Source organism: Antennarius striatus, chromosome 9, assembly GCF_040054535.1.
Source record: "Antennarius striatus isolate MH-2024 chromosome 9, ASM4005453v1, whole genome shotgun sequence".
Classification (NCBI taxonomy): Eukaryota; Metazoa; Chordata; class Actinopteri; order Lophiiformes; family Antennariidae; genus Antennarius; species Antennarius striatus.
The window spans coordinates 23035416-23061958 of record NC_090784.1 but is presented as its reverse complement, the minus strand read 5'-3'; the positions used below and the strand labels follow the sequence as shown (position 1 = coordinate 23061958).

Sequence of the window (26543 nt, the reverse complement as noted above, 5' to 3'; positions counted from 1 at the left end):
AGACCTTCTGGTTGACCTGGATCGAGGTCATAACGGTAGCGTTTCCTGTTGTAACGGATACAGTAATCCATTTTTTATTCACGCTTCAAATTATGTCGGGTTACTATGCATGATATATTGATAATATGATAGAGACGTTATCAATGCTGCATTGATAAAGATGTTTGTTCTGATCGATAAAAAAATTTTCTGAATTGAACTTGCAAACACGTTTTCCAGAGGATGGAAATTCCCAAATCAAGTCTGAAAAAAACACCATACGTTCCTGAAGTGTCCTAATGTCCGAGGTTTCCTGAACGCATCCTGCAGGATGAAGGATGTCGTAAAGGAATGTCGGACCATCAGCTGGAGCTCGACCCTGATGGATATCGGAGGAGAATTCCTCCGACTCCATCCTGATTGGATCACACCGCCCACAGGATCAATTAATGTCCGCCTCTGATCGCTTCTTCTGTCTTACTGGTCCAAACTGTGTTGATACCATCTCCAACCTAAAGATAAGGGGGTAAGTGGAGGAGGAGGAGCAGGCGGGGTGAAGGACACCCATTTGGAACAGATTGTATCCTCTCTTTCAGAGATGGACCTTTCTATCAGAAGCCTAGGGATGATGTCAGAGGTCAGGGTTTGGAAGGACGCCAAGGAAACACTGATGGTCAGGAAATCAAATGGACTACATTTACCTAATTTCCTCTGGGATTAATAAAGTTATCCATCTACTTATCCATCTATCTATACCCAGGCCGAACAAGCCAATAAACATTCTTGATGGAGGCTGCATCGAGCAGGAGAGTGACCTCCGGGGCGTTCAGGGATCAAATGATTCCTCTGGTCTTAATCAAATTAAGTCTGCAGAGCTTGAAATACAACATTGACATATAAATCCATACCCTTGTGTTTAAACACAAGTGGGTGTGTTGATCTGTGAAAGCAGCCGGGCTGCATGCGGCTCACACCCTCTGCAGCACAAAACGCCATCCAAGGCGGCGAACAGGTACATCAATTTACAGCGTGACACCAGATTCCCTTTAGGTGACAACTAAATGTACATGCTATTAGATCAGCTGCAGCATCGTGGGATGAAATAAATTGAAGCCACCAGATGAAAGCTCGGGGCCCAGAGAGGACACCGGCAGAGGTGCAGGGCCCGTCTTTTGGGTGACACTGCCACCCTTTGGATGAACACGGAACGCAGTCGCTGAAATCTGAGCAATCTGGAATTATTTTTACAGGAGGTAATTTCTTTTTTTATATATATATATTAGAAGTCGATAACCAAGGATTAAAAAAAAAATACAAGAAATAAAAATTCAAATTAAAGCTACGCCTTCACCGAGTCTTTGGAATCACAAAACACTACTCAAAAATTTGATTTCAAGATTCTAGATGAAAATTATAATCTGGATTTTGAAATTTTTTTTGGACTATTTATATTATTTTATTTTTATATTATTATAGTAAAATTATTATTAAAATATTTTTTTATTATTATTATTATTATAAAATTATTATTATAAAATTATATTATTACTATTATTTTATTTTTTATTTTTATTTTAAGTTTTCAATTACTAAAAAAATATTCTAATTATGTGATAAAAATACATCTGTAATTATGTAATTTTACAACAAAACAAACTAATCACAAAATTGTTTCCCATGTTGTTTTAACCCATTTAAACCTGATCGGTACGCACGAGACACGTGGGGTTGTGCGCGCGAGATCTGTCTGCGCGAGTCCAGCGTTGGGACGTGATGACGTCAGCGCGCGGTGCGGGAGCTGGCTGCGCGAGCAGCTGAGATGCGGTGAGCCTCCAGCGGGAGCTGCGGGCCGACCGGAGCGGCTGAAGCGGGGCTTCCTCCATGACACCGCGGCGAGGTGAGCGGGCGACGCCTTGTTGTTGTTTATCCGTTTGTTTACTCGTGTTTGTGTCGCTACTCGTTTGATCTCCAGCGGTGGGAGGGGCCAGTGAGTCAGGTGTTTACTCCAGCGGATGACGCGCTGATCAATTATTGATGCGCGTCTCTGATGTGGAGTACACGTCGTTCAGATCGTGTTGGTTTGTTTGTTTGTTTGTTTGTTCGTTTTATTCCGTCACACACAAACGTCTCGTGACGCGTTACATGTACGCAGGACACGTGGGAATTTCTTTACCCCCCCTCCCTCGACGCTGATGACAGCAGGTTCTGCTAAACCAGTCACACCTTCAGCTGCACGAGCACCGGAAACACGTCACAGTCCAGCGGCTATGACGTCACGAGACACAAGGACATTCTGTGTAATTTATGCGAAGCTGTAGTTTAGTTAAACGATAAAGATGTAAAGATAGATGAGAGAAAGATGTATATATATATATATATATAGATGTATAGATATATATATATATATAGATGTATAGATGAAAGACGTATACATGATAGATGTATAGATATAGATGTATAGGTTGTGTCATTGAGCTGTACAGTGCCGTCTGTAGTTGATCTACTGAATCTGTGGAGGTGACTCCATACTGAGGTTAAACTGAACCTCTGGTTGAGGATCAGGACCTCTGGTTGAGGATCAGGACCTCTGGTTGAGGATCAGGACCTCTGGTTGAGGATCAGGACCTCTGGTTGAGGATCAGGACCTCTGGTTGAGGATCAGGACCGTTGGTGAAACCTGATCCTGTTCAGGAGGAACGGCAGCAGCTGATGGAACAAACTCACCCGACAGGTCGGAGGTTGTGGTCCCTCCTTTGTTTGTTTGTTTGTTCCTCCATCCGCACCGTGGTTTTGTGTGGGGGGGTGGATCTGAGGTGGATCAGGTGGCATTGTAGACCCCGCCCCCCCCTCACGACCTCTACCTATCAGCTGCTCTGCTTTCTCCACAGGTGCTCGTGAAACATGGAGGGAGGGCATTTGTGAGTATCCCCTTGTGTTTCTACTCTAGTCCTGGTTCTCTGAGGTGGTGGGCACTAACAACACCCCCCACCCACCCTAAACGTGTCTCTGCAGCGGCTACTCCCGGGACTACCTGGACCGCTTCATCCAGAGCCAGGACTCGTCGGTGGTGAACCGCTTCCAGCAGAAGTACTGGAAGACCAAGCAGACGCTCCTCAAGGTCACCGGGAAGAAGCAGGACGAGCACGTGGTGGCGTCGGACGCCGCCCTGGACGGCAAGCTGGAGGTCAGGGTGGGCGGGGCTTGTGCGTGTGATGTCAGAGGGTAGGCCTCCATCAGCTGGCAGAGACATTAAGAGGAACCAGGGCCACTCTGCCTTAAGGGGGGGGCTGACGAAAATGACTTTTTGATTCACACGGTGTCAGCGTTGGCTCCGGGCATTGAAGTTGCATTAGCTCTCACACACACACACACTCGCACACGCACACACACACGCTCACACACACGCTCACACACACAAACACACACACACCTCTATCATCTGTGCCTCCATCCAGCAGCAAACGGCTGAAATCGATACCCCCATAAAGGCTGGAACGTCCAGCCGTAATTGAAGGCCGGGTCCAGGAAACAGTTTCAGCCCCCGTTTCTACATACAGACGGATGCTGGTTAGCCAATAGCATCCGTGTACGGTATCACGTGACTACTTACAAAAAATCCGCGATGTAGTGAAGCTGTGGATCTTGAAAAGTTAATTTAAACAAGTTTATCTAATAATTTTGTAGGTTGTCGTCTACTATCGAAGGAAAAAAATCAGGTTTATCTTCAAAAACGATCTTGTAAGCTGCTGCAATTTCTCCATCGCAACCCTCTGTTCCGTCACTGGATTAGTCATCATGACGATAAATTCCACGATTACAAGCCTGATTTTCACTGACAAGCCCCGCCCACCCCTTACCATTGAAGAATGTCACTGACGTCAGTAGACATCTCTGGCAGCCAGTGAGTTAAAGGCGATGGAGTTCGTTGGGTATGAACGAACGCTTCCTGATTCCCTTCCTGCAGGTCTTCCACTCCATCCAGAGGACGTGCATGGAGCTGCTGAAGGTCATCGAGCTGTACCAGAGGAGGATCTGCTGTATGTTCTCACACACACTACCTTAACTCAGTACTTGTTGCTGATTGGCTGTTGAGCCTGACTGGTAACGTGAGTCCATCTCTGCTCAGTTCTTTCCCAAGAGGAGAACGAACTGGGTCGGTTCTTGCGCTCTCAGGGCTCCCAGGACAAAACCAGGGCTGGAAAGATCATGCAGGCCACGGGGAAGGCGCTCTGCTTCTCCTCCCAACAGAGGTAGGAAACCTCCAGGAACCCAGACTGGTTGGGTTTGGGCTGCAGAACCTAAAGGCTTTCTTCAACACTCCGTCCTGCAGACTGGCTCTGAGGAACCCGCTGTGCCGTCTCTACCAGGAGGTGGAGACCTTCCGTTACCGTGCCATCTCCGACACATGGCTGACGGTGAACCGGATGGAGCAGTCCAGGACCGAGTACCGAGGAGCGCTGCTCTGGATGAAGGACGTCTCCCAGGAACTGGACCCAGACACGCAGAAACAGATGGAGAAGTTCCGAAAGGTTGGTCGGAACAGGCGTGAACGGTTTCAGGACTCGGGACACAACAGAACACGAGTAGACATCTCCTCGAGAAAGACAGGAAGTGGTTCTTAATGGCGTCTCCCAGTAACTGCAAGGGAGATTAAATATTTACAGCTCTCCATCTCTTTCCAGGCATGTGGTAAAACTTGACGCGTCCATTACTGGTTTCTAGAACACAAGGTGGCCTTGTTTTTATCAGCAGTCCCAAACGTCAATCTATTCCGTTTCCAATTAAACGAAAACACAAGGGAAACGGAGAATTTTCAGTCTCTTTCCTTTCTCCATCGTTTAAATTTAAACTGACTAATCCTTTCAGCCTCATTTGCTGCGATCTGATATCAAATTAGCTGCAATTACACCCACATTCCACTGGGGGGTGGGATACGCCACGCATTGAGCTCCTTGATGTTCCCTTCTCTCAATACCTCAGGTTCAAGCCCAGGTACGTTCCACCAAAACCAGCTTCGACAAACTGAAGAACGACGTCTGCCAGAAGGTGGAGCTGCTAGGCGCCAGTCGCTGCAACCTCCTGTCTCACGTTCTGACCACATACCAGGTACCCCCAGACACCCCGATGTGCCCCTAGAGACAGGAAGTACCCAACACGCTCTGTTCGGTGTGAGACGTGACTCGCTTTGGTGTTTCAGACCACACTACTGCACTTCTGGGAGAAGACTTCCCACACAATGGCGGCCATTCACGAGAGCTTCAAGGGCTGTCAGCCAAACGAGGTCTCCGCGCTTAAGGTCAGAGGTCGCCTTGATTTAACTCCTCAAGACTTGGCCTGCGATTATAAATCGTGAGTTCTTCTTCCAGACCGTCCAGGACTCCAACGACAAGTCGGCCAAGAAGAAGGCGAAGAAGAAGATTCAAGCGGAACAGGAAGACGAAGAGAAACCCGAGATCACAGACCAACAGTGAGTTATCTCCATCTTTGCTCATGCAGGTAGACTAAACACGGACATACCAACGGTTGAAGCGTAAAGGGTTTAGACGCAGCGCACCGGTCCGGACGGAACATAAATGTGATATCTCAACAGCTTAAAAATGTTCGGTATGTTCTGTACATTCACAGCCTCATCTCGCTAGTTGACGAAAACACCAGCGATAAGACGAGAGACGGTAAAGAATTCCCTTTAATCCATCTTCAAATTGAGTTTAACTACTTAACGGGGGTAAATCCATACATACGGTTTCCTGGTTGCCCCTCCAGAGTCAGGGGGCGAGGACAAGGACAGTCTGGCCCTCTTGGACGAGATCTTGGGCAGTGTGTCACTGGACGAGGGCGACTTCTCTCGGGAGTGGACGGAAGTATTCGGGGACGCCGAGGACGGAGCGAGCGCCGCTTCGGGTCAACCGGAGCTCCAGAACCAGGAGAACTTTTTCCTACCATCTCAGCTGCTGGACCAGTCTTCCCTCTCAGGTCAGAATCAGAGAACTTCTCCAACCAGTATCAGAATTTAATCTAGAGTTTAAGTATAAGGTGGGGAAACGGTTTTGCAGTCTTTGAAATGATTTATTAACGTTTGTGTTTCAACGCGGCTGCGAGGTTTGATTATATTTGCTTTCCATTTCATCCGAGCCCAGGCGCCGTCTGCTCGCACCCCATCTGGTTTTGTCGTTTTGATTTTGCATATTTCCACATGACACTTAAAAAGAATAAAACTTCTAACGGTTATTGAAATACTTACAGGGAATCTCCTTAAATCAAAAGCAGTAATAAAGTAATAAACTCAAATCTGAACGTTCCTGATGAGTCTGACTTCTCGTAACTCTTCTTTTAGCTCATTCTGGATGTATTTTTTATGTTTCCGCACAAAGCCAACACGCATCACCTGATAAAAATGAACAGTCCTGCCACTCAGTTGTCGTAACCATGGTGATTTCAGCCTTCTGTTAAGCCTCTATAGGCGGTCGAGGGGAAGCATATGGTCACCGGGACGGAGGTTGCCAAGATGGCAACGAGTTTTAAAAGAGAGCCCAGCTGGTCGGCGACAAACGTGTCGGACCCGTCAGTAGAAACGTTCGACGGCTCGACCTTTTCCCACTTTTAACTTCTATTAAAGAATCAGAAAAACAAAAATCAAAATATAGTTCCAGGAACTGTCGGCAGAATCCAGTTAGAACTGAACAAAAGTTTGGAACAGCTTTAAAAAGCCAATGAGCATCAAATCAAGCCGTCAGCAGGTTAGATTCCGACCTCCACAAACGGATTTAACACGAAATCTTTCCTCCGTGTTCTCAAAACTTTTACACAAATTCATTTTGGTGTAAATAAATTACGATTATTAAATTTTCAAAAAGCATGGCGGACGTCCAAAAGCAGATTAAACTCATCTGGGCAGGAAGGAGGATGACCCGAGAACAAACAGAGGTTTTATGCTGGGAACAAAAGAAAGGAGGTGTAGAACCTGACATGGTTTAGTGACAGTAGATTAATGACTCCAGTCCCTCCTGTCAGACACAGCACAGGGCGAAAGAGTCCTAACCTCACAGCCTACATTTAGATCTAAAACGGGCAAATCTCGAAGACAGTCCGGCTTAGCAAAACCAAATCTTGGCTGGTTATTTACAAGTCTTTCGAGACCAAGAACATGAAACAAATGAATCCTCACACTTTCAGATGCTATAAAATAAAATCTTTCTAAAAGATTTTAGCTTTTTGGTCAAATTTCAGCCCACGCACAAGAACTTGCAAAAAAAAATTACCTGAAAAACTAAAACGCTCCATAATACACAAAAATACCCAACGGATTCTAGGTTTTTTAGGTCCTTTAAGCCTGTCGGGACTGGAGTTTAGATAAAACAGAATCAGCAGCACATTCCAGCGTCCTCCCTGTCGAGGTGGATGTGTTGCTACTCAACCGTGTTTCTGGATACACAAATGGAAAAAGGAAAAATAAATTTGCCTGCCACACGACCTCAGAGTGTAACTGAAACCTTTAATAAACCGGAGTTAACGTTCTGCCTCCATAAATGTTTGGATAATTGTGCGTCTGTTACACAACATCCGTCCACATCAGCAACGCGCGAGAGGGTGTGAGGATTTCTTTGTTGAATCATGCTTTGGCACATAAATTGACCCCGTAATCCCAACCCAGATGATAAATCCAAATCTCCCATTTTCAGGTTGGGCCGGGATCGTTCCACAGGAAACGGAGAACTCGTCTGCAGCCAATCAGAACCCGTCCAAGCAGACTACCAGAGGTACGAGCTGCGAGAGACGCGCACCAAACTGATTACGGGCGTTTCAGTCGGGATGCTGGACCCCGACCAGACGTCGTCTTTTACGGGACGACTGAGGGTGTTTATATTTTCAGTGAGTCATAATTACAGCGTCTCAGAGTCATTTTAATCCCTTTTTTTTTTAATTTCCAGAGACGACGGGGACGTCCAAAGACCTCTCGGCTTGGTTCGACCTATTCGCCGACCTCGACCCCCTCTCCAACCCCGACGCGGTCGGCAAAACAGACGCCGAACACGACGTCCACAACGCCTAGTTCTTCCTCGTCATCGCTCAGTTGGCACAACGTAGCCGCCACCGTCGCCAGATGCAAACCCGATCAGACTGATAGACGCGGATCAACCAACGAAGCAATGAAATGTACAAATCACAGCATTGGGTTCTAATTATCGGTGATATGGGGCGTCGATAGGTTTTAAAGTTCCAGCTGGTTCTTTACTGGTTATTTTCCAAGCACATTTTCATACATTCAACATACAGCACATATCGAACTCACGACTACCAGCGCTCGTCCTCTACAGTCAGACTATCAGACATTTAACATCGAACATCAGGTTCAGCAGGGATTACCTCAAGGAGCTCGGAACAAAAAAATGGAAATGCGTCGTCTTTATTTCGGAAATCGCAAATGGGGAAAAGATCAGTGGACAGAGAAGCTAACGTGACAAAGATCACCACAGATTAGTTGTAAACAAATCCAAGTAAGTCAGGGATTTATCCTAAAACTATATAAGATTTATTTTTCTGCCGTCAATCTGTTCAGAATTGTCGGCAGATTGAAGAATTGTGTCGTGACATTTGTGTCCTCGTCAGATTAAGATCGTTTGACCCTCCTTTGAATCTATTCCATGTTTAAAAAAAACGCTGGTATTGCATGTTGCATGCTTCGTTTTCTGCCCAGGAATGAACAGTGTGTGCAACTATGTGCTATTAGACCAAAATCTTTTAATTCGGACGTTTATTCGTTCACTTTTTTTTGGCTTTTATGGGTCAAATATTGCTGTCTTAGTCTTCTTATAGTGATTTTAAATAAATGCTGCATAAATGAGCAGATGCCTTAATGGAATCACGACTCAACACGACAGAACCTCATCATTCCCGATTCCCTTATAGCCGGTTGTGAGTTTATTCTGTTGTAAGTGAACCTCGTGTGATTGTTGATGTGAAGCGATGTTGATATTTAATCCCAACACTCCTGTTTGTACGTGTAGAACTGCAAACATGTGCTTCTGAATCATATTAGTGGACATGTGTTGGCCTCTGGAAAAATAAAAGATTACATGCCATTCAAAAAAAAAAATTGACATTTTCCGTTTTCTTTATTGAAAAACACACAACATCTACATAAAAATGCGTAATACACAGAGGAAAAGAATCATGGTCGCCGTTTTGTTGACGGCGCTGCACAGCGGCTCGTGGAAAACAAAACAAAAAATCAGAATTAGTAGAAATGAAACTCTTGCAAGCATGAGAGTTTTTCAAACCAGTTTGAGTGGAATGCGTTGCATATTGATCTTATTTGTGTTTCTTTAAGACATTTTTTTTTGTTGCAATGAGAAACAAACTCATTTTTGGAAATCAGTCCCTCGTTTTTTTCTGGCGGTTCGATTGGTGTCGGTCGATCTGTGAGCCGAACACAAAACACGACTTCCAACAAAAACAAACCTGATTGCACGCTAAAAGTTCTGATTGTTTTAACTTTACAAAAATTGGTCTAAAAAATAAAAAAAACTAGTGATTATCATCTCACTTCCAAATAAGTGCTTCTGCTTCAGTTTCATTGGAAAACGCGGCGACAGCGGCGTTGGCGCACCGCTCGATTCGTCGAAAACAAGTACGTATAAACATTCTGCTGCTCGACAACAACACAAACACAACTGATGCCTCTCTGGTTGAATAGAAACAACACACCTGTCGTTGTTTCCTCATTTCCTTTGGTACATATTTAACAAAGGGGTGAACAAACATTGGTCAGCTTGATTCAGGAGGGCGTAGCTTATGTGGCTAATTGCCTTTCCATTGGTTCTGGTGTGGAATGTGTGCTAGTACCTGATGCTAACCGACGACGGCTCGACGCAGAAGCCGACGTCCATCGTCCCCTCCTCCCTTGTCGGGGAGGAAGTGACACGTTTCTGCTAAACAACTGGAACATCTTTGTGTGGATGTAAAGGGGTGGGGGGGGCAACATTGTCCAAGCGAGTACATTCCAAATGACCTGAGTTACTGTTCCATGTCGGGTGGGTGGGTGGGGGTTTGTGATAATAAAGTTCAATCAGTCATCAGGGGCCAAAAGCTCAGATCTGGATCCATCAAAAAACACCCGACGCATTCAGATGATGCATTTTTTTAAAAATACAAACCGAGCGTTTCCCCCCCCTGGACTGGAGATGTTAGCTTGCAGAATGCTGAACAGCTAGGAGGCGGGGCTAGCCAACACAAGCAGGATACAGTTTCTCCAACGCCTCGCTTTCCTGTTCTTTTCTTTGATTCCTCGTGATAAAACTGCTACGTAACGATAATCTGAGCGGTAATTTCTAAAAAAAAATAAAATAAAAAGCAAAGCTATTTTTTTTTTGTCGTTATGGGTGTGGTCATGGTACAGAGAAGGCTACGTTAGTGACGGGTGAAGGGGGGGGCGTGCCCTGTACGTAAGGACGTTCTCAGACCTTGGGCGCCCCCTGCTGGCTAACATTAGGATTAGCGGAGTGCAAGGATTTTTTTTGTTGGTTTTTTTTTTTGCTTTTGTGTTTCTTACTCTTTGTTTACGGACCGTACCACCTGAGTGTCTGGGGGGGGGCATCTGCAGGTGGTTCGGTCAGGAATACCTGAGGACTAGCTGGTGAGGAACACCTGTGCCTGACCGTCCACATCGGGACTCTGGCTGCTCGCGCCGCCATCTGTGCTCGTGTTGCCGCTCCAATCGGAGGCCGCTAAGGTAGCGAGTGCCGTGTTGGGCTGAGTTGGGGTCACCTGAGGCCCTGGGCTGTCGTTGCCGTGGAGACCGGGGCTGGCAGAGGAGCAGGCGGAGGAGGGGGAGAAGAAGGAGGAGCAGAGGAGCTTGACGGGGCAGAAGGCAGAGCCCCTGGGGATGAAGTTCACCTTGTTTTTGTCGGGGCAGGAGAAGAGAGGGAAGCCTTTTGATTGGCCGGATCTGGAGATAAAAGTTGAAGATGTGTTGAAGCGATATTATTCTAAAGATGTTTAACACAGTTAAAACCTGGAGGAACACTTACACCATCTCCTCAAACACCTTGACCTTCTCGCAGCCCTCTGGGGGTTCCCGTTTGAACATGTAGCTGTTGTTGGGTTTGGGGGAAGTGGCGAACTTGGGGAGAGGAGAACTGCACAGATTGTCTGGAAAGAGGGGGGAGAACGTCAATTTATTATATTTATTATAGAGGAGACGAATGTGGGAAAAGAAAAAGGAAACATCTAGTTTTCTAAACAAATGCAAAAACAATCAGCGATCAATTAAAACATTTCATTATCTTGTTTGAATAAAAGGTAGAACCTCGAGGTCAGAGTTGAATCCGTTACGTGACTGAATCGTAAATCTAACATTTAACCATTTAAACTAAAATCATTTTAATCTGTTCTAACCTTGTAAAACAAAATCCCCAAACCCCATAAATTATTTTTTTAAAAATTTTATCAACAGACATGCAGAGTTTTTAAAAAAAAGTTTTTTATAAAAGTTACAGTATTTTCCGCACTATAAGGCGCAGCTTCAATGAATGGAGCCATTCTTTTCCTTTTATTCCATCCCTAATGCATCCATTACCCATAATGCAACTCAACCCTCACTGCCTTCATCATGTCTTTCCTGTCTTGCTGACACATCTCGGTGTCGCTTTTCACCTTTGTCTGTGTCCTCTGCGGAGCAGGGGCTCCCGTCGGGGGAGTGGAGGTGGTCGGAGCTGCCGGGGCGGGGGAGGGGGCTGGAGTCCCCGCTGGACGGGGCCTGGGTGTCCGTGTCACGCGTGTCCCCGCTGTTCCCGTAGTGATGGGGAGGGAAGGGCGCGCGGCGACCATCGACGACATCCATGGCCTGTGGGGTCAGAGCGGGGGGTGAGGTCATGGGTTAAAGTAGGTGGGGGGGGGGCACTTGTGGAGGGGGAAGGCCTCGCACGAGCGTCCTTCACAAACACGTGTGGAGCATCACAACTGGCGCTGACAGGCCTCTTGTGCGCCCGTCGCTTTAAGAGGGCGTCCGGTGCAAACGCCAGATGGTAATACTTCATGTGCGGTACATGGGGGGCGGGGCGGGGGGGCGGCATGCTTCTCAGACGTGAATCAGTCGTTCACTAACAGCACGAATCGATGACTCAGCATCATGCCTCCGCTCACGACACATAAACACAAGCGCTCGTTCTCTAAAGCGCTACCAACAAACTGAAGGTTATTACCTCGTTTCACCCGTGTGTGTGTGTGTGTGTGTGTGTGTGTGGTTTTCTCTTTATTTGTCAACAGGATCACTCAACGGTAACGCCGTCATTTTTGACATTTTGTTATCCTGGATGTTCTGGCTTCAGGGTTTTGGGTTTGTTTTTGGATCAAGCTTCATTAAAGCGACGATGTGAGCTCCAGTTCTCTAAGCGTCACCTGGATCCCTTGTTCCCAGTCCTCTCTGATGAAGACGTTTTCCAGCTCGTGGTTGATGCCCTCCACGCTGCTCGGCACCCTGCAGATGAACGGCTTTGGCACCGGGACGAATGGCACGGCAGGAGAAGTTCCCTTATACTGAAAAAACACGGAAGAAACGACTGAAAAACGTCTGGAAAAAAACAAATAAATAAATACAGGAGAACCTGGAGACACGAGTTTAATCCGTTCTGTGACTGAACTCGTTAAAATCATTTTAATCCATTCCAGCTTTAGAAAAAAGCTCCAAACCCCTAAAATATGAAAAAAACAAAAAAACAAATTTGATAAAGAAGGAGAGCCGGTCTCACTGATGTCGTATCCATCCGCCAAAGGAAAGAAACAGATCTGATCTCCTACCTCAAAAAAACTTGTATCTGGAGATATTAATGTACTAAAATACAGCAAACACTAAAAAAAATAAATCAGGTCACTGCCGTTAAAGACGTGATGAGACGATGTTCTGGTGTCGGGGACAATAAGAACCGCTGGCGGTGTTAAATTGTTGCCGATCCAGTTTCAGGAGCTGTTCGCCGGGCGGCGGCTTTCAACTGAAACGGGATAAAATATCACACTGCTGCGATTGTGATCGGGCGCATTCCACATCGCTGATTGTGAGGGTTACGATTCCCACAGTGGCTGGTGTGTGTGTGTGTGTGTGTGTGTGTGTGTGTGTGTGTGTGTGTGTGTGTGTGTGTGTGTGTGTGTGTGTGTGTGTGCGCTGGTGGGACATCTGTTAATGAATGAACAGGACTTGTCCAGACAGATCAGGACCGGGACTCATTAACTAGAGCTCCTCAAGTCGAACGCGGAGGATCAAATCTGGCCTACGGAAGCCTGGAAGCTACACATTTAAGTTATTGAGTAACACAGAAAGTCACTTTGCTTTATCTGCTCTTATCTGAACAGCTGTCAAACGGTTCATACCCAACTGTTTTGTGTGTTTTTTTTGCGGCGGCGCTAAGCAACCGTATCACCTCTGCATGCTGTCGGGGTAAAATCTCGAATCATTCAAGTCGTTCGGGCGCCGATTGGGGGTGTGTGTGAACCACTCACCTGTGGCGTGCATCCGAAGCCGTGCTGAGGCGGCGGCGGCGGCTGCAGCGAGCTCTGCTCTCGCTCTTTGCTCTGGCGGCCGACCTGCTTGCTGCGCTGCAGCTGCAGCCGCAGTTTAGCGATCTGCTGGGGGAAACAAGAAACCGCATTTCAGCCGACATGGGGACGACAGGTTTGGCGGAATTAAACACTCAACTTGCCGATTATTGATTATTCGTGACAGATTTTCATCTGACGGCTAGTTGCATGAAATCAATCGAAGCAGCTCCGAAATGTTGAATATTTCCTCTTTCTTGCAGCAGCGTGAGTATATGTAGATTGTTTTGCTTTTAAGCATGTACAGGCAAACCTCGGCTTCCGACCACAATTCATTCCTGAAGGCTGTTGGAATAGCCATTTGTTCGAATTCCAAATGCGTTTTTCCCGTTACCAGTAATGTAAATGGTCTTAATCCATTCCAAGACGCTAGAAAACTACCTTTTTTCAACGTAATATCCATCTGTTTTCTGCCGCTGTATCCGCGTACTATATGTTATTTCATAATGTCATTTATATATCAGATTATATAGTAATAAAACAAAGAAATGTAAAAGAAAGAAGCAAACACGAGAAAGAAAAACAAACATCAACGTAATCAAGTTAGCCTGACGGATGAGTTAGCGTCGTCTTCTGGACAGAAGTTTACGGTACCGTAACTCGTACCAGAGGCAACGGAATGCAAATTATTGAATACAGTAAACTAAAATAAAAAGCACATTACAGTTAAAGCATAAGAACAATAAAGATAAGAATCTTTACCATTGTGGTGGTGAGCAGTTAGCATATGTGAATGTTGGAGAGGGAGAGGAGGATGGATGTTACTGCGTTTGTTTCGCGTTCGACTTCCAAATTTTGTTCGACTTCTAAGACAAAAAAAATTCAAAATTTTTGGGTCGAATTCCGAATTGTTCGATGTCTAAAGCGTTCGAAAAACCAAGGTTTGCTTGTATTACATTATTTTTTGCACTACAAGACGCACCTAAAAGTGTTTAATCTTCTCAAAAAAACCACAGTTATACTGCAGGAAATACTGTCCTCCAGGAACCGATAAAGACTGATCTGAATGCAGCTGCATTCGACACGGTTCCTATAATCAGCCTTGCATGTTTGATGATGGAAGCAGTGAGGTCAACGGGTGTTTCTGAGTCTGGCCAGGATGGGCCTAAAAACAGGACACCCTTTGTGTGCCAAACAGTCATAATTGTCCTGAGCAGACAAAGGTGTGGTTTCCAGTGCTGATCTTGTCATCCTGGCAACAGGGTCAACAAAGAGACTTCCTTTATTTATTTTTTTCCCTGAGACGTCCTCCCACACATCACAGCGTTCAAGAACCGGAGCGTTCGATGAGCGACTGCAGCAGTCGATAATGTCGAGTCCAGGCCGCTGCAATCTAATCTCAAGAGGAGGAGAGAGACGAGTTTTCCTGCCTGTGCTGTTCCACGGGTTCAAGGCCCCGGGATTATCTGGAGGACAACGACACGCCACAAGGCTGTGTTTACGCCGAGACCTGATGCTAAAAATGAGATTTTAAAAGGATCACCCCCTGAAGGAGAATAGGGGCTCTATTCATTAAAGTGGGTCACCCCTTTATCGATGCTTTAACCACAGAGGGACTACTTCACACCCACGCCGTGTCCCATTCCATTCACAGCAAGCCTCCGCCAGGCATTCCCTCCGAAACAGTTCCATTCCTGTTTAAACTGAACACCTGCACCGAGATGATTTCATCGGGAAAAAGAGAAAAAAAATTTCAATATTTATCAAAACAAAAAGAGTCAGCACTTCCTGTTCCCATGTGGGAATTTACAGCTAAAATAAATCACGATCATCCTCAAAAGCATGAAAGTTTCAGGCATAAGTTTTTGTTTCCATAAAAAAAAAGTTTTGTAGCTTTTTCCTGATCAATGCTAACAAACACCGAACACATCTGTGTGATATTAGCAGTGTGGAACCACATATTGATTGTCCACAGATGTTAGATCTCCACACCGGAAACAGAAGACGGTGAAAGTTCCCCCGGGGTTAGTTCGATCTGTGGAACCTTAATTCTGAACAGTAGGGCTTGTTTTTACCCCCGAGAGGAGGCATTTCAGAAACAACACGCCGTAATGAGATGCGAGGGTGCAGTCGAGAGGGGGGAACAAGAGGGGAGAAGGAGGTTAAATTTAGACTATGATCTGGAGAGCTGGAGGTCTAATAGCTCCGTGTGGTCGGACGGTTTGGCCACAGAGCCCAGCAGATCGACGGGAGTGGAAACCATCATAAAAATTCCCTGAAACACTGACGGAATCAAAAGAACCTCATGTGTGTGAATGTTTAAGGACAGTCTGGATGGGCTTTGGTGTCTCTGTGGACTTTGGTGTCAGGAGGAGGCGTGGTTCGGGTGGAACTACCTCTTTCAGGTGGTCGGCGCTGCCCCAGGAGGCCGACCGCTGAGGACTCTCCTGTTCCGCTCCCTCATCGATCCAAAGGCCCGGGGTCTGAAATCCAGACACACAAACTCAAAAAGCGCCTTCGACTGGAATCCACATTACATTCATCTGTTTGCACATTTAAAAACACAGTATTTATAACTATTAGCAGAAGCTACACTAATCTTTGCAGATGCATGCTTTATGTATGAATCTGAAATGTGGAATTACAGACAAAAGCATGAACAAAAAAGGTTTAGCTTTAAGCAAACAACTCCTGAAACGTTCTCGGATCGGGATACCGAACAGCAGATGCGGCACCTTGTTGTGAAGTCACTCAGGATGTGAGCATCAACTTTAAAAAAAAAAAACCTTAGTTTTAAAATATTTGGATAAGAATTTGAGAAAGACGTGGGAGACGGCGGTAATGAGCGCCGTGTGCTCGAAAGTTTAAAAAAAAATCTGGAATCAATGAAAACGAAGCAAAACAGTCACGAGATACCGTCCCTGCGGAAAGAGCTACGTTCAACAGGAAAAACAAAAGTCAGAGCCGACTTGATTGCTTCCATTAGTGAGAAGGGTTGAGATGAATACGTACGTGGCAGGAAATAAAAGTCAGGTTCTGTCTAAACAGACTCGCATGTTTAAAAAACTATACCATTCCCTCCATATAGAAAACGAGTACCTGCCGGGACCAGCAGCTGTTGTTTCAATCCCTCTACAGCACATGCGTCAAACTCAAGGCCCGGGGGCCAAATGTGGCCCACCACATCAAATAGGTCAAAAGTGTGCTTTGACCAAAAACTACTTTTCCCACTATGTAGTTGTTGTTGTTTGGGTTTTTTACAAAAACATTTTGAACAAAGTTAATGTCCTTACTTGTGTTTCATGTTATTTTTCTTATTTATTGGATAGTTTGATCCTTGATTGATGGATTATGTGGGTTAAATTAAAAAAGATTCATGTTAAAACAAACTTTTTTTTTCTGTGCAACTAATGTTTGTAACTTGAATAAGTAATAAATTCAGAGTTATTTAACATAAAAAAAGTTACATTTACATTACATTATTTTACATTTAGTTACATTTATAAGCTAAATCTGACCCTTTGAGGCCAGCCGTGATGCTGATGTGGCCCCTCGGTGAAAATGAGTTTGACACCCCTGCCCTAAATATACCCACGCCGTGAGTCAGCACAATACGGACGTCGTATTTGGAGGCTTAGAAAAACACCAGGTCAACCAGTTTACAGTGAAACGTGGTGCTGGTGCACCGGTGAGAAAACATCCAACACGAACACGAACCACCTCGCTGCACAGAGGCGGTTCTGTCTGACTCAACGCGTCTTTAAGAGCTCCACTGCACCAACAGGGAAACGGTTAAGTTATGTAAATACATGCAAACGCAGGCTGAGGATGTTTCGGGGGGGGTGGGTGTCTGAAACCGCATACTTCCCTCTGATTATGCGTATCAACACGGCCTCGGGGTCCTCAAACAAATCCTCAAAAAAGTCTTGACGCTTTTTACGGTCGGAGCGGCGGCGCGAAGCGTCTGAAATGTCACGCGTCTTCACGGTGACCCCACGCAAACACAAGCGCCTCTGTGGCGCACAAGCCTCGCCCTGTGATATGGAATATCACACTGGGAATAATGAGGAACACCCGTGAAGCCGTTCACGCTGGATCGCCGCTGCCGGCTTCCCCAGGAAAGGAGAGCCGTTAAATGGGAGCCTGTGTTCTCATAAAGAGGCCGCTGTGCCGGACAGCAGATGTGTAGCTAGCCTTTAGCATTAACATTTTGCGCATGGCCTATGGAACGGGGTCGAGTCTTTTGATGCCTCTGCCAGGCATTGAGGGGCTCCATGATGCAGTCTGATCTCGTCACGCTGGGCAAAGAGCGCTGGGATAGAGCGGCCTTTATGGAGCGCCGTGGATTTAGCCGTCGAGGAAAAATAAGTTCTCACAGATGTGCTGCGACGTCAGAAACAGACGCCGTGTAATCGATGCTCAAGGAAACTGGACGCGCCTTTATTTGGCGGTGCGGGATGTGTGGCGTTCGTCCAGAGCGTCGCTTTAACTATTTTTTACCAAATCAAACTCGAGATATGAGCTTCTCCACGTACGAGTTATTTCAGATACAAGTAGTCATATTTTTGTCTGACATACCAAAGAAATCTGAGATACGAATCATGCTTCAGGACACCACCGCTAGATGGATACAACATCAGTGAGACCGGATATCGTTCTCGTTGGTGGAGTAAAGATGTAGCTCGTGTGTTCTCCTGACTATTGCATTTCTTTTGATTTTTTATCATTGTTTATGTAACTTATATATAATTACACACAGGTAAAGTCTGCATGTCTATTGGTTGATAAAAAATATGGGTATTTTTTTCCCATAATTTAGGGAGTTTGGGGTTTTCTACAAGACTGGAACAGATTTAAACAATTTTAGTTATTTTGACTTGCGAGTTCAGTCACGGAGTGGCTTAAAGTCGTATCTCCAGGTTCGACTGTATGACTAATTTTTGCATTTCCATGGCAGAAGCTCGTGCCTCATAACAAACCATAAAGTCTGCATTCGAAGGACATTTTAACAGTAAATTTAACTAAACATTTTTCGACTACCGACATCCAGGACTGCCGCAGTGATACAAAATGCATCTTTTCAGTTTTCTTTCGTACAACTTTAATACTTACTTCCAACCTACTACAAAACTGAAAGAGCGTATCTCATTCAAATACGTTCAAACTGTGTGGACAGGTATCCCGTGTCCTCATGGCTCCTGCTTTCATGAGCTTTGAATCTATTTATTGAATGTCTTTGAATATGTGTGCAGCACACAGAAAAGGAAATAGTTCCAATACTTACACAAAAATCAACTTGTGGGTTCAGAGACAAACTGTATATACTGTATTCATCCTTTAAAATAAGATCATTATCTGACAGATGTATAACGTAGATATTAATTTGCAAATACACACTTAACACTCCCTTAGAAAAAAATAAAATACCTCTACACTGCTTCTCGGGTTCACACGAACAACCGTCTTGCTTTGTGGATGTCGCACCAGGTGTTTTGTGTGATAATGCACCGCCTTGAAGATAAAACTGTTAGCGTAGCCTGCAGCTCGCTTCCCATTACGACTCACGCCCAAAGGGTTACAAGCAGGCAACATCCTCAAGAATCCTGCTCCGTTCCAAAGCAGGAAATAATGAGTGGGCTTCAATAGAGACGCACTGGAATTCCTACTGGTTTGTTTAGATTGCATGCTGGGACGTGCGCTGCTATCATTTTGTTGGATGTAGAGATAAGAACAACACGCCATCTGATCTGATGAGCTGACTCGGTGCAGCTCTTGTCACATGTACGTTGGCTAGCAAATAAAAGGTAAAATAATCATTTTGTGCCATTTCTGTTCAAATTCTCACCTGAAACTAAACTTTACATCAAAATAATCAGATTAAATGTGCGTCTAGCTAAAGATCTTCCGATATCAAACCCAGCAGCACATTTTAGGTCCTTAAAGCAGCTTCACAATGAAGTGAAAAGAGTTCCGTCCTGTTTAGCAGATGATAATTGTGCGTGCACGTCGACAGCCGGGGGGAGCGACGTATGAGGAGACACGTGAGGCGTTTGAGAAGTCTGTCTTTGTCATCGCCAGATCTTTGGTGTTTCAGGTCCCTAATCTTCATACAGACACTCTCTGTTCTGGGACCACAGGGCCTATCCCGGAACAGCGATTAGCATATGTATGGGCCCTCTCCAGTCTCCACTCCCACACAAAGGGAAGGCAGGCAGAGCAGCCATGAGGGCCAGGTGGTAAGCAGTGGGATTTCTCCTCGCCTGCGCCACAGCCTGAGGGACAGGTGCAAGCGCCGTCACCTCCATGCAAGGCGAGTTTGCCGCTCAAAGGAGGCTGGGACTTCTTTGTCCGCTGCTTTCTTGCTGTTGTTGCCGTACAAAAAAGAGAGAGCGGGGTAAGGCATAAGTTGTTAACAGGAAGTGGTCTACGATTATCCTCAAGGGAAAGGGGGGGGGTATTTGGGGGAGGGTTATCGCTCGAGAACTGCCAAGAGTGTCACGTCTCCCACATTATTACAGCGCAGACATGAGTTTTCAATCTCAAATTTCCACAACTTGAAAATCTATTAATTTCCAATCAGGACTTTGGCGATAAAGCGCAAGTTGAAGCTCAGGCTGAGACCACCAGGGGCCTCGAATCAGGAGAAGCAAAAGCAAAGAGCTCAAGGGGCACATGTGCCCAGATGTTTTAATGCAATAACACTTTTCCTGACACGATCATTTCCAAACTGATTTTCCGTAGTCGTTCGGTCTTTCCAGGGGAACCCTGTCATTAGAGGTGCTTACTCGGAGCTTCCTCACAAATAGGTGAAAGGCAAACGAGGGTTAAAAGGATGAAGCCGATGCAAATGAGGCCCAGCAGTCCTCATTCAGACACATGACTGATTCCCCCTTTGCCTTACGCAAGCAAAGGGGGACCAGTCCATGTCATCATCATCCATAGTCAATATTCTTACTTAACATTCAACCAGAAACACCGGCCAAAAACAACAAGCTGCATTCAGGCATGAGAGGGGCACCTATCTAGGAATAACAGGATTCAGACCCGATGAGAAACTGTCTATTAAAAGTTATAAAACATTAAAAAGTAGAGGATTTTTACAGTCAAGTCTACGAGGTCCGTGTTGGCAGCAGAGCCCATCTCCAGATGACTTTACAAAATCTTTGGCCACAGCCGCTAGACTTTGTCTCCTCGACCAGCCGCTACCAACACAGCCAACAATTACTGGGAATCCCAACAACCGCCATTTCCTCGGAGAAGGTTTGAAAGTCTGAGTAGAATTTCTCTTTTTACCAGACACTCTGGCTCAAGTGTCGGCCATATGGCATTAAAGTAATACCAGAGTATTTTATGGGATTTTTGCTTTTGTCAAACTTAAATGTAAAACAATACGGCCTGAAACGCGTCCAACTCCTGATTATTAAATACATTACAACCTGGCCTTTTCTGAACAGGGAGCTTTTCATCATATATCCCCATCTGAATATAACTGATTGAGCCAAAAACGACTCGACCCCCATTACTTGGCAGCGTCCTCCCCCTGTGAAACGACTGATTACTGGCCCATCTGATGAGCGCACGTTCAGCACTTTTCAGAATATTAAACTTTAAGATAATTTCTATAAAGCTGAACATGTTACATTCTGATGCAGTCGCCGTAGACAGTTTCCAACGACGACTATCTAACTGGTCACACGCCACAATAGCAGATCAACACACGAACAATCTAAAACTGCAAAGTACCAAGTAACTAAAGTAATCTAAAAGCTAAAGCTAACACAAACAGTAGGTCAGACCAATTTTCTTGTGGATTCTGGGTAGAATTTGAATGATTTTGGTGACAATGGTTCTGTTTTGTTCACATATTCAATGACACTTGCTTTTCAAATTCACCAAGGCAGAAGCAGCAGTGGTTTGTGGGTAAAGCAGCATTCACAAACATTCACCGCAACAAAATGAGAAAATAAAGTGAAAATAAACACTGGGCTGAGCCTCAAGGTTTCATGTCGGGTAAAACAGTTTTAAAAACTCTAAAACGTTAAAACAGAATAGAGGGGAAACCCCCCCAATCCCCGAGTTATCTCACCTGTGTAGCTTTGTCTTTCATACAGGAAGGGTAGGGTCCATGGGCGTCGCGGGGCCACTGGCCTGTGAGGTAGGGGCCAGTGATGGCATCCAGGGACGAAGTCCGCCGCATGGCACTGTAATTCCGAACCTGTAATTTGGATCTTTCTGTTGTAAGAGGAGAATAAAGAACAAAGAATAAGACGGGGAACAAAGGTTGGTAGACACCCAACAGCCAGTGATACATCTCTCACTGGAAATGTTTTGTCATAAACTGGGGGGTATATTTTGACAAAGTTCAATAACTAGAAGTATTTGTCTCCTGGATCAACGGTTTGTTGTCGAGTTTCATTTACATATCGCCAAATAGCAGCGCTTAGCGTTGGTGCTCCGCCAACCCAAACCGCCTCACTCGCTGCACCTTGGAACGACAACAAATCCTTCAACGTACACCTGGAATCTGTTGCTGTATCAGCATAAAGGGGAATAGTGGTGGTGGGGGGCGACTGTAGATACACAACAAGCAAACAAATACACCTCAATCGAGTTAATTACATGGAGAAAAACAAAAGTTAGAAACGTAATCTCTTGTTTTCAAAGAGGAAATTTCATCAGTGTGAGCGCAGGCCCGAGCCTGAAGCGAATGGAGGATCTGATGTTATGAGAGCAGTCTGCTGTGAGCCAGGACAGTTATGCACACACCACCCACATAAGAACTCATAAACAACCACAACACAATGCACATCAATGCTGCCTGCACACACTCCGCATTCCTGCAGCGACATGCAGTTAAAAAACAGAAAAACAAGAAGGAAAAACAACGACGGCGTTAGAACCGGAGTCGACATGACTGATCTCATTTCGATTTCTTTCTTTTCTCATTTCTCGATGACATTTTAAAGTCGTTATTGCTTCTTCGCTTTGGAAGCGTGGCGATGGGGGAAGATGTGCACATTTAAGCCATTCCTCGTCCGAGTCTGTCGAGGTTTTTCCAGCGTGAACACACCGGCTAACACGCAGACTAAACTATCTCCATGAGGCTCCCCTCTCCTGACAGCCACACAGCCGCTCATTGTTGTTCTTTGAGTGTAGAATACACAGGCCTACCCACCCAAAGGTATTGCCTAAGTAAGCTCACTGGGCTACAGTAAAATTCCCTGAAGCATTTTAGACAAAGGAAGCACACTAAGTTTCCATCAATATTGATATAGGCCAAGCCAGCGCTCTCAGAACTGGTACTGAGGTTATTTTCCATTGTCTCCACACTTGCCAGACTAGAATAAACGTCTGATTAGAAAAAGAAACGCAGTGAAAGAAGCCAAAACGTCAGAGGAGTTCCTTCTGCTGATTTTATGCGAAGCCTTAGCAGAGTACGTAACGTTTGAAGGAGCCTTCTCCGTTTTTTATTTAGTGCATTCCTTCAAAACCTTTTGAGAAAGTCTCTATTTCCAGGAATAAACGGGTGGTTTATTAACCGTAGAGCACACACGAATGTGAAAACAAACATGTCGTCCAAATCAGTAAACCACAGCAGCGTGGTTTCCTGTAGGTTTTCGTAAGGCTGCTTTCGCCGGTTGAGAGGAGAATCGCTATCATTTCTCGTCGTCTTGTGAACTCCGTCGGAACACAAAATCATATTTATTATGTCAGGAAGGCTGAAACAGATGGAAGCCTGGAAGGATTTACGAATCAATTTAATATAAATATCCTGCAGATGTTTAATTCAGACCAACTTTATTGTGACTGCTCAGACTTTCATGTAATATGAATGATATTAATCTTTTTTTAAAGCCGAGTCTCAGCAGCTGTCTCTCAGGGAGATAGGAAACGGTTTGTTAGCATTACTAGCGTTGCTAACTGAGTCCAGCAGGTACCTCCCACTGCATGCTAATGCTAATCTGAGCGCATATCAATAGATAACAGTGCTGATGATTCCAACTTCCATGACTGTGATGAAAAGCAAGAGACAAAGATTTAATCAGTTAGGAGGAGCCATGAAAACCCACTGAACCCACTCCTGTTCTCTGAGCGTCTCCTGGATCATCAAAAACTGTGACATTAACCCAAAAACAAACAATGTTTTAATGGATATTTGTATTTAAAACCATCAAACTTCAATCTGACCCAAGTGGCAGGACCTGAAAGGAGCAGTTAATGCTCACTAAAGCCATTCCACAAAGAAGAGCAGGCCGTAACACTCCAGCTTGGCGACGTCAGGAGTTTTTGGACAAAGATGAAATCTCAACTTCTTAAATCCAGTCATCGTAACTCAGGCTTCCTTGATGTTAGCTTGACAAAAAAAAATTTTAAAAAATGATGAAATCAAGAAGTGGCTATAACAACTTTTTTCCACAGGACTGTACAGGAAACAGAACCCGGGAGAGAGATGACTGATTTGGACGACGTGCCGGTTTTCACATTTGGTCCCACTCTGCAGTTTGAATGGGTGACAATGAGGCCAATGGAGAATAGCTGACGGCGGAACGAGACCTTCATTGTTTGGAGAGCCTGTTTGATGTAATGCTAGTCAACCTTAAAAGGTGACGACGTGGAATATAATAGTCTGTCTGTTGGGCACTTCGAGGAGACAAATTAGAAAACCCTCTGCTTCTGAACCGTGTCACAGCGATGCTTATGCATTTTCTGCCTGCTAGTGGGAACCACCCCCCCCCCCACTGACACAATCACAGTCAACCTCTGGTGTGTGTTTGGGAAGTGAGGCCACCATCTCCATCACCACCGACACGGGACGCTGGCCTGGGTGAGAGGTTGTCTCTTTCAGAGCACTGCGGTATGTGTGGCATGCCACTGGGGTGGGAAACCAACACCAACCTCCAGCCAAACACAGCAGGAACTAGTCATGCCCGGTGAGACGGCCTACTCGCTTGTTGTGGAAGAGACTCCTGCTTCCTGCCTTCGCACGGTACGCTGGTCAAGGTTGGAGGTCATCACATTCAAAGAACTGAGGAATGTGAAGCACGTCACAAACATCAAATATTGGACACGCGGCTACACAACAGCGGTGGTAACGCGCTCAGACGAGACTGCCCCGCCTCCGTCCGAACGGAAGAGGAGGATGCAGCTGTGAAGGATGAATAATGAACACACCTGATTTAATTTGATCAAGTTCAGACAAATTGTGGTGGAAAAATACCAGGAGCTTTTCTTGTGAACTGATCCGGCTAGGGTTAAAACAACTAGAATTTCTTTTTGTCTCCTGAAATAGGAAGCTGCATTCAGAGAACCACGTCAAAACCTTCACCACATACTGTGTGGTACATTTTCTCCATAAAATATAGGTTATTATATATAAATATGTAAAAAGCAGCTGAGCAAAAATGCAGCTCTGGCCTATGAAAGCCCCATTTTCGATATTTGGCAGGCGAGGCTGTCACATAAATAAGATTTAGAGGGATTAAAGTCTGGCTGAACTTTTACGCCTTACTTCAATTTGTCTCCAGATCACTTCCAAGGAGAAACTGAGCACGACATACAACAACAAGACATTTTTCTCGGTGCACCACGTGTAAGGAAACACGGTGAGGCTTTTTGGCATGTGTTCTGAATAAACCGAGCGTGAATGGAATCGAGGCTAGAAGACACGACACCTTGACCATTCAGCTTCGACCGGGACTGACGTGGCCCCATTTACAACTGGGATCGGGACCAATTCCCTCCTCCCTCTATCTCCTGTCAAAAGTCCATAGGAAATAAGAGTCAACAGTGTGTTCTCTAATGGTTTAGGTGTGCTGAATAGTTAATGAATTAACCTTCTGCAAATGAGGTGCCAATCATCCAGACTTACAGGATACACCCTTAATATTAACCCATTTCTGCGCAGTAGAACTATCCTGAACTAATGTGGCAAAAAAATAAAGTAATCTTTAATGCGCATGTGCTCATTCCTGTGGGGGGGGGACGTTCCAACTTTGCTGTTTTTACCTCTGGAGACTGGAGAGTCCGGGGGGCAGGAGGACTCCTTGTTTTCGGGGGACAGTCTCTGCTTAGCATTCGCACTTCCTGAAGTGAGCGTCGGGCTGGAGGACGAGGGGGGGCTGGAGCCTCGGCTGTTGTTGTTCGTGGCCCCCCCGGGGAGGCTCTGCTGCGCCCGCGTCGGGCTGCTCTGCCCCCCGCGCAGGAGCTGGTAGGGCACGGTGGCGCGGATGGGGTGCAGGCGGCAGCTGTTGTTGAAGGAGCCCGGGGAGCCCGCGTTGCTGCGCCTCACCCGCGGCTGCTGAAGCGAGTTTCCGGGGGCTGACATCCTCCAGGAACTGGTGGTTGGTTCTTCTGGTGGTGAGAAAGACGTCGTGTCCACGCGTGTCGCTCCTCTACGCAGGCTGCTTGGGCTGGGGGGGGCGGAAGATAAACATTAGCATGTTAGCTCAAATGTTAGCTTACTTTTTTTAACAAAAAAGTCGACTTTTGCTTTCGAATTAAAAATCTTAACCCCCATAATTTGGTGTAAACTCACCTGTAAACTACTAACACATGCCTGATTAACGTGTTCGTGGAGCTAAAGTAACTTTAACACTAGTTTCGGGGACTTGGTGGAAGGTTTTGCGGCTCCTCTCCTGCTATCGGTCCTCCTTCCCCATCACGTCCATTCTAAGTGACAGTTGTTTCAACAACACTGGAGCTTGATGCGTGTGGGCGGGACATACGGCTCATTTCCGGGCGTCTGATTGGATAGCGCGGGTCACATACTGACGACGCTGATTGGTGGATACCTCTCTATCTCGTACTTTCGTCCAATCAGAGCGGAAATGTGAGTAAGGGTGGAAAAACAAGAAGTTAAGACAAAATACTTAATAAAGCCCTCGATGTGTTTTATTTGAGAAATATATATTTATATTTTTCTAATCAAATAAAGCGCAGTAGCGCTGGAGTTTTGGATGTTTCGTCACGTAATTCCCGTCAGCAGATGTTTGCTCAGTCGTGACGAAATTGTAGATATTCCATATCCTGGCTGACCA

The 26543-nt window shown here is 45.6% G+C and overlaps 2 protein-coding genes across 5 annotated transcripts; one reads left to right on the top strand and one right to left on the bottom strand.

The window, feature by feature from the left end:
* Nucleotides 1-1757: 1757 nt before the first annotated feature.
* Nucleotides 1758-9437, top strand: ica1 (islet cell autoantigen 1). 2 transcript variants are annotated; one of them, XM_068323208.1, is made up of 13 exons: nt 1758-1876; nt 2868-2897; nt 2992-3163; nt 3944-4016; nt 4106-4229; nt 4310-4508; nt 4960-5085; nt 5177-5275; nt 5346-5446; nt 5605-5651; nt 5743-5952; nt 7659-7736; nt 7908-9437. In XM_068323208.1, the coding sequence occupies exons 2-13, from the start codon at nt 2881-2883 to the stop codon at nt 8027-8029; spliced, it is 1368 nt and encodes a 455-aa protein (XP_068179309.1). In that variant the 5' UTR covers nt 1758-1876; nt 2868-2880; the 3' UTR covers nt 8030-9437. The 2 variants fall into 2 exon arrangements, with proteins under 2 accessions (XP_068179309.1, XP_068179310.1); XM_068323209.1 differs by lacking the exon at nt 1758-1876 and having other exon boundaries at nt 2546-2897.
* On the bottom strand, nt 9160-26193 carry LOC137601164 (glucocorticoid-induced transcript 1 protein). Of its 3 annotated transcripts, none has more exons than XM_068323205.1 (9): nt 26042-26193; nt 25513-25916; nt 21593-21738; nt 15903-15989; nt 13471-13596; nt 12376-12513; nt 11632-11821; nt 11007-11127; nt 9160-10924 (listed from the first exon to the last, which is right to left on the bottom strand). In XM_068323205.1, exons 2-9 carry the CDS (start codon nt 25829-25831, stop codon nt 10606-10608), a joined length of 1446 nt encoding a protein of 481 aa, XP_068179306.1. In that variant the 5' UTR covers nt 25832-25916; nt 26042-26193; the 3' UTR covers nt 9160-10605. The 3 variants fall into 3 exon arrangements, with proteins under 3 accessions (XP_068179306.1, XP_068179307.1, XP_068179308.1); XM_068323206.1 differs by having other exon boundaries at nt 13471-13593; XM_068323207.1 differs by lacking the exon at nt 15903-15989 and having other exon boundaries at nt 13471-13593.
* Nucleotides 26194-26543: the final 350 nt, after the last annotated feature.

Bases quoted from the DNA above. Each gene is read 5' to 3' on its own strand.
- ica1 (XM_068323208.1), top strand. The intron at 4,230-4,309 runs GTAGGAAACCTC...TCCGTCCTGCAG, and splicing joins TGCTTCTCCTCCCAACAGAG to ACTGGCTCTGAGGAACCCGC. The intron at 5,447-5,604 runs GTGAGTTATCTC...GTACATTCACAG, and splicing joins CCCGAGATCACAGACCAACA to CCTCATCTCGCTAGTTGACG.
- LOC137601164 (XM_068323205.1), bottom strand. From the start codon at position 25,831: ATGTCAGCCCCCGGAAACTCGCTTCAGCAGCCGCGGGTGAGGCGCAGC. The intron at 12,514-13,470 runs GTGAGTGGTTCA...GTGTTTTTTCAG, and splicing joins GCTTCGGATGCACGCCACAG to TATAAGGGAACTTCTCCTGC. The intron at 11,128-11,631 runs GTGAAAAGCGAC...CCCTCTTTCCAG, and splicing joins CGCAGAGGACACAGACAAAG to ACAATCTGTGCAGTTCTCCT.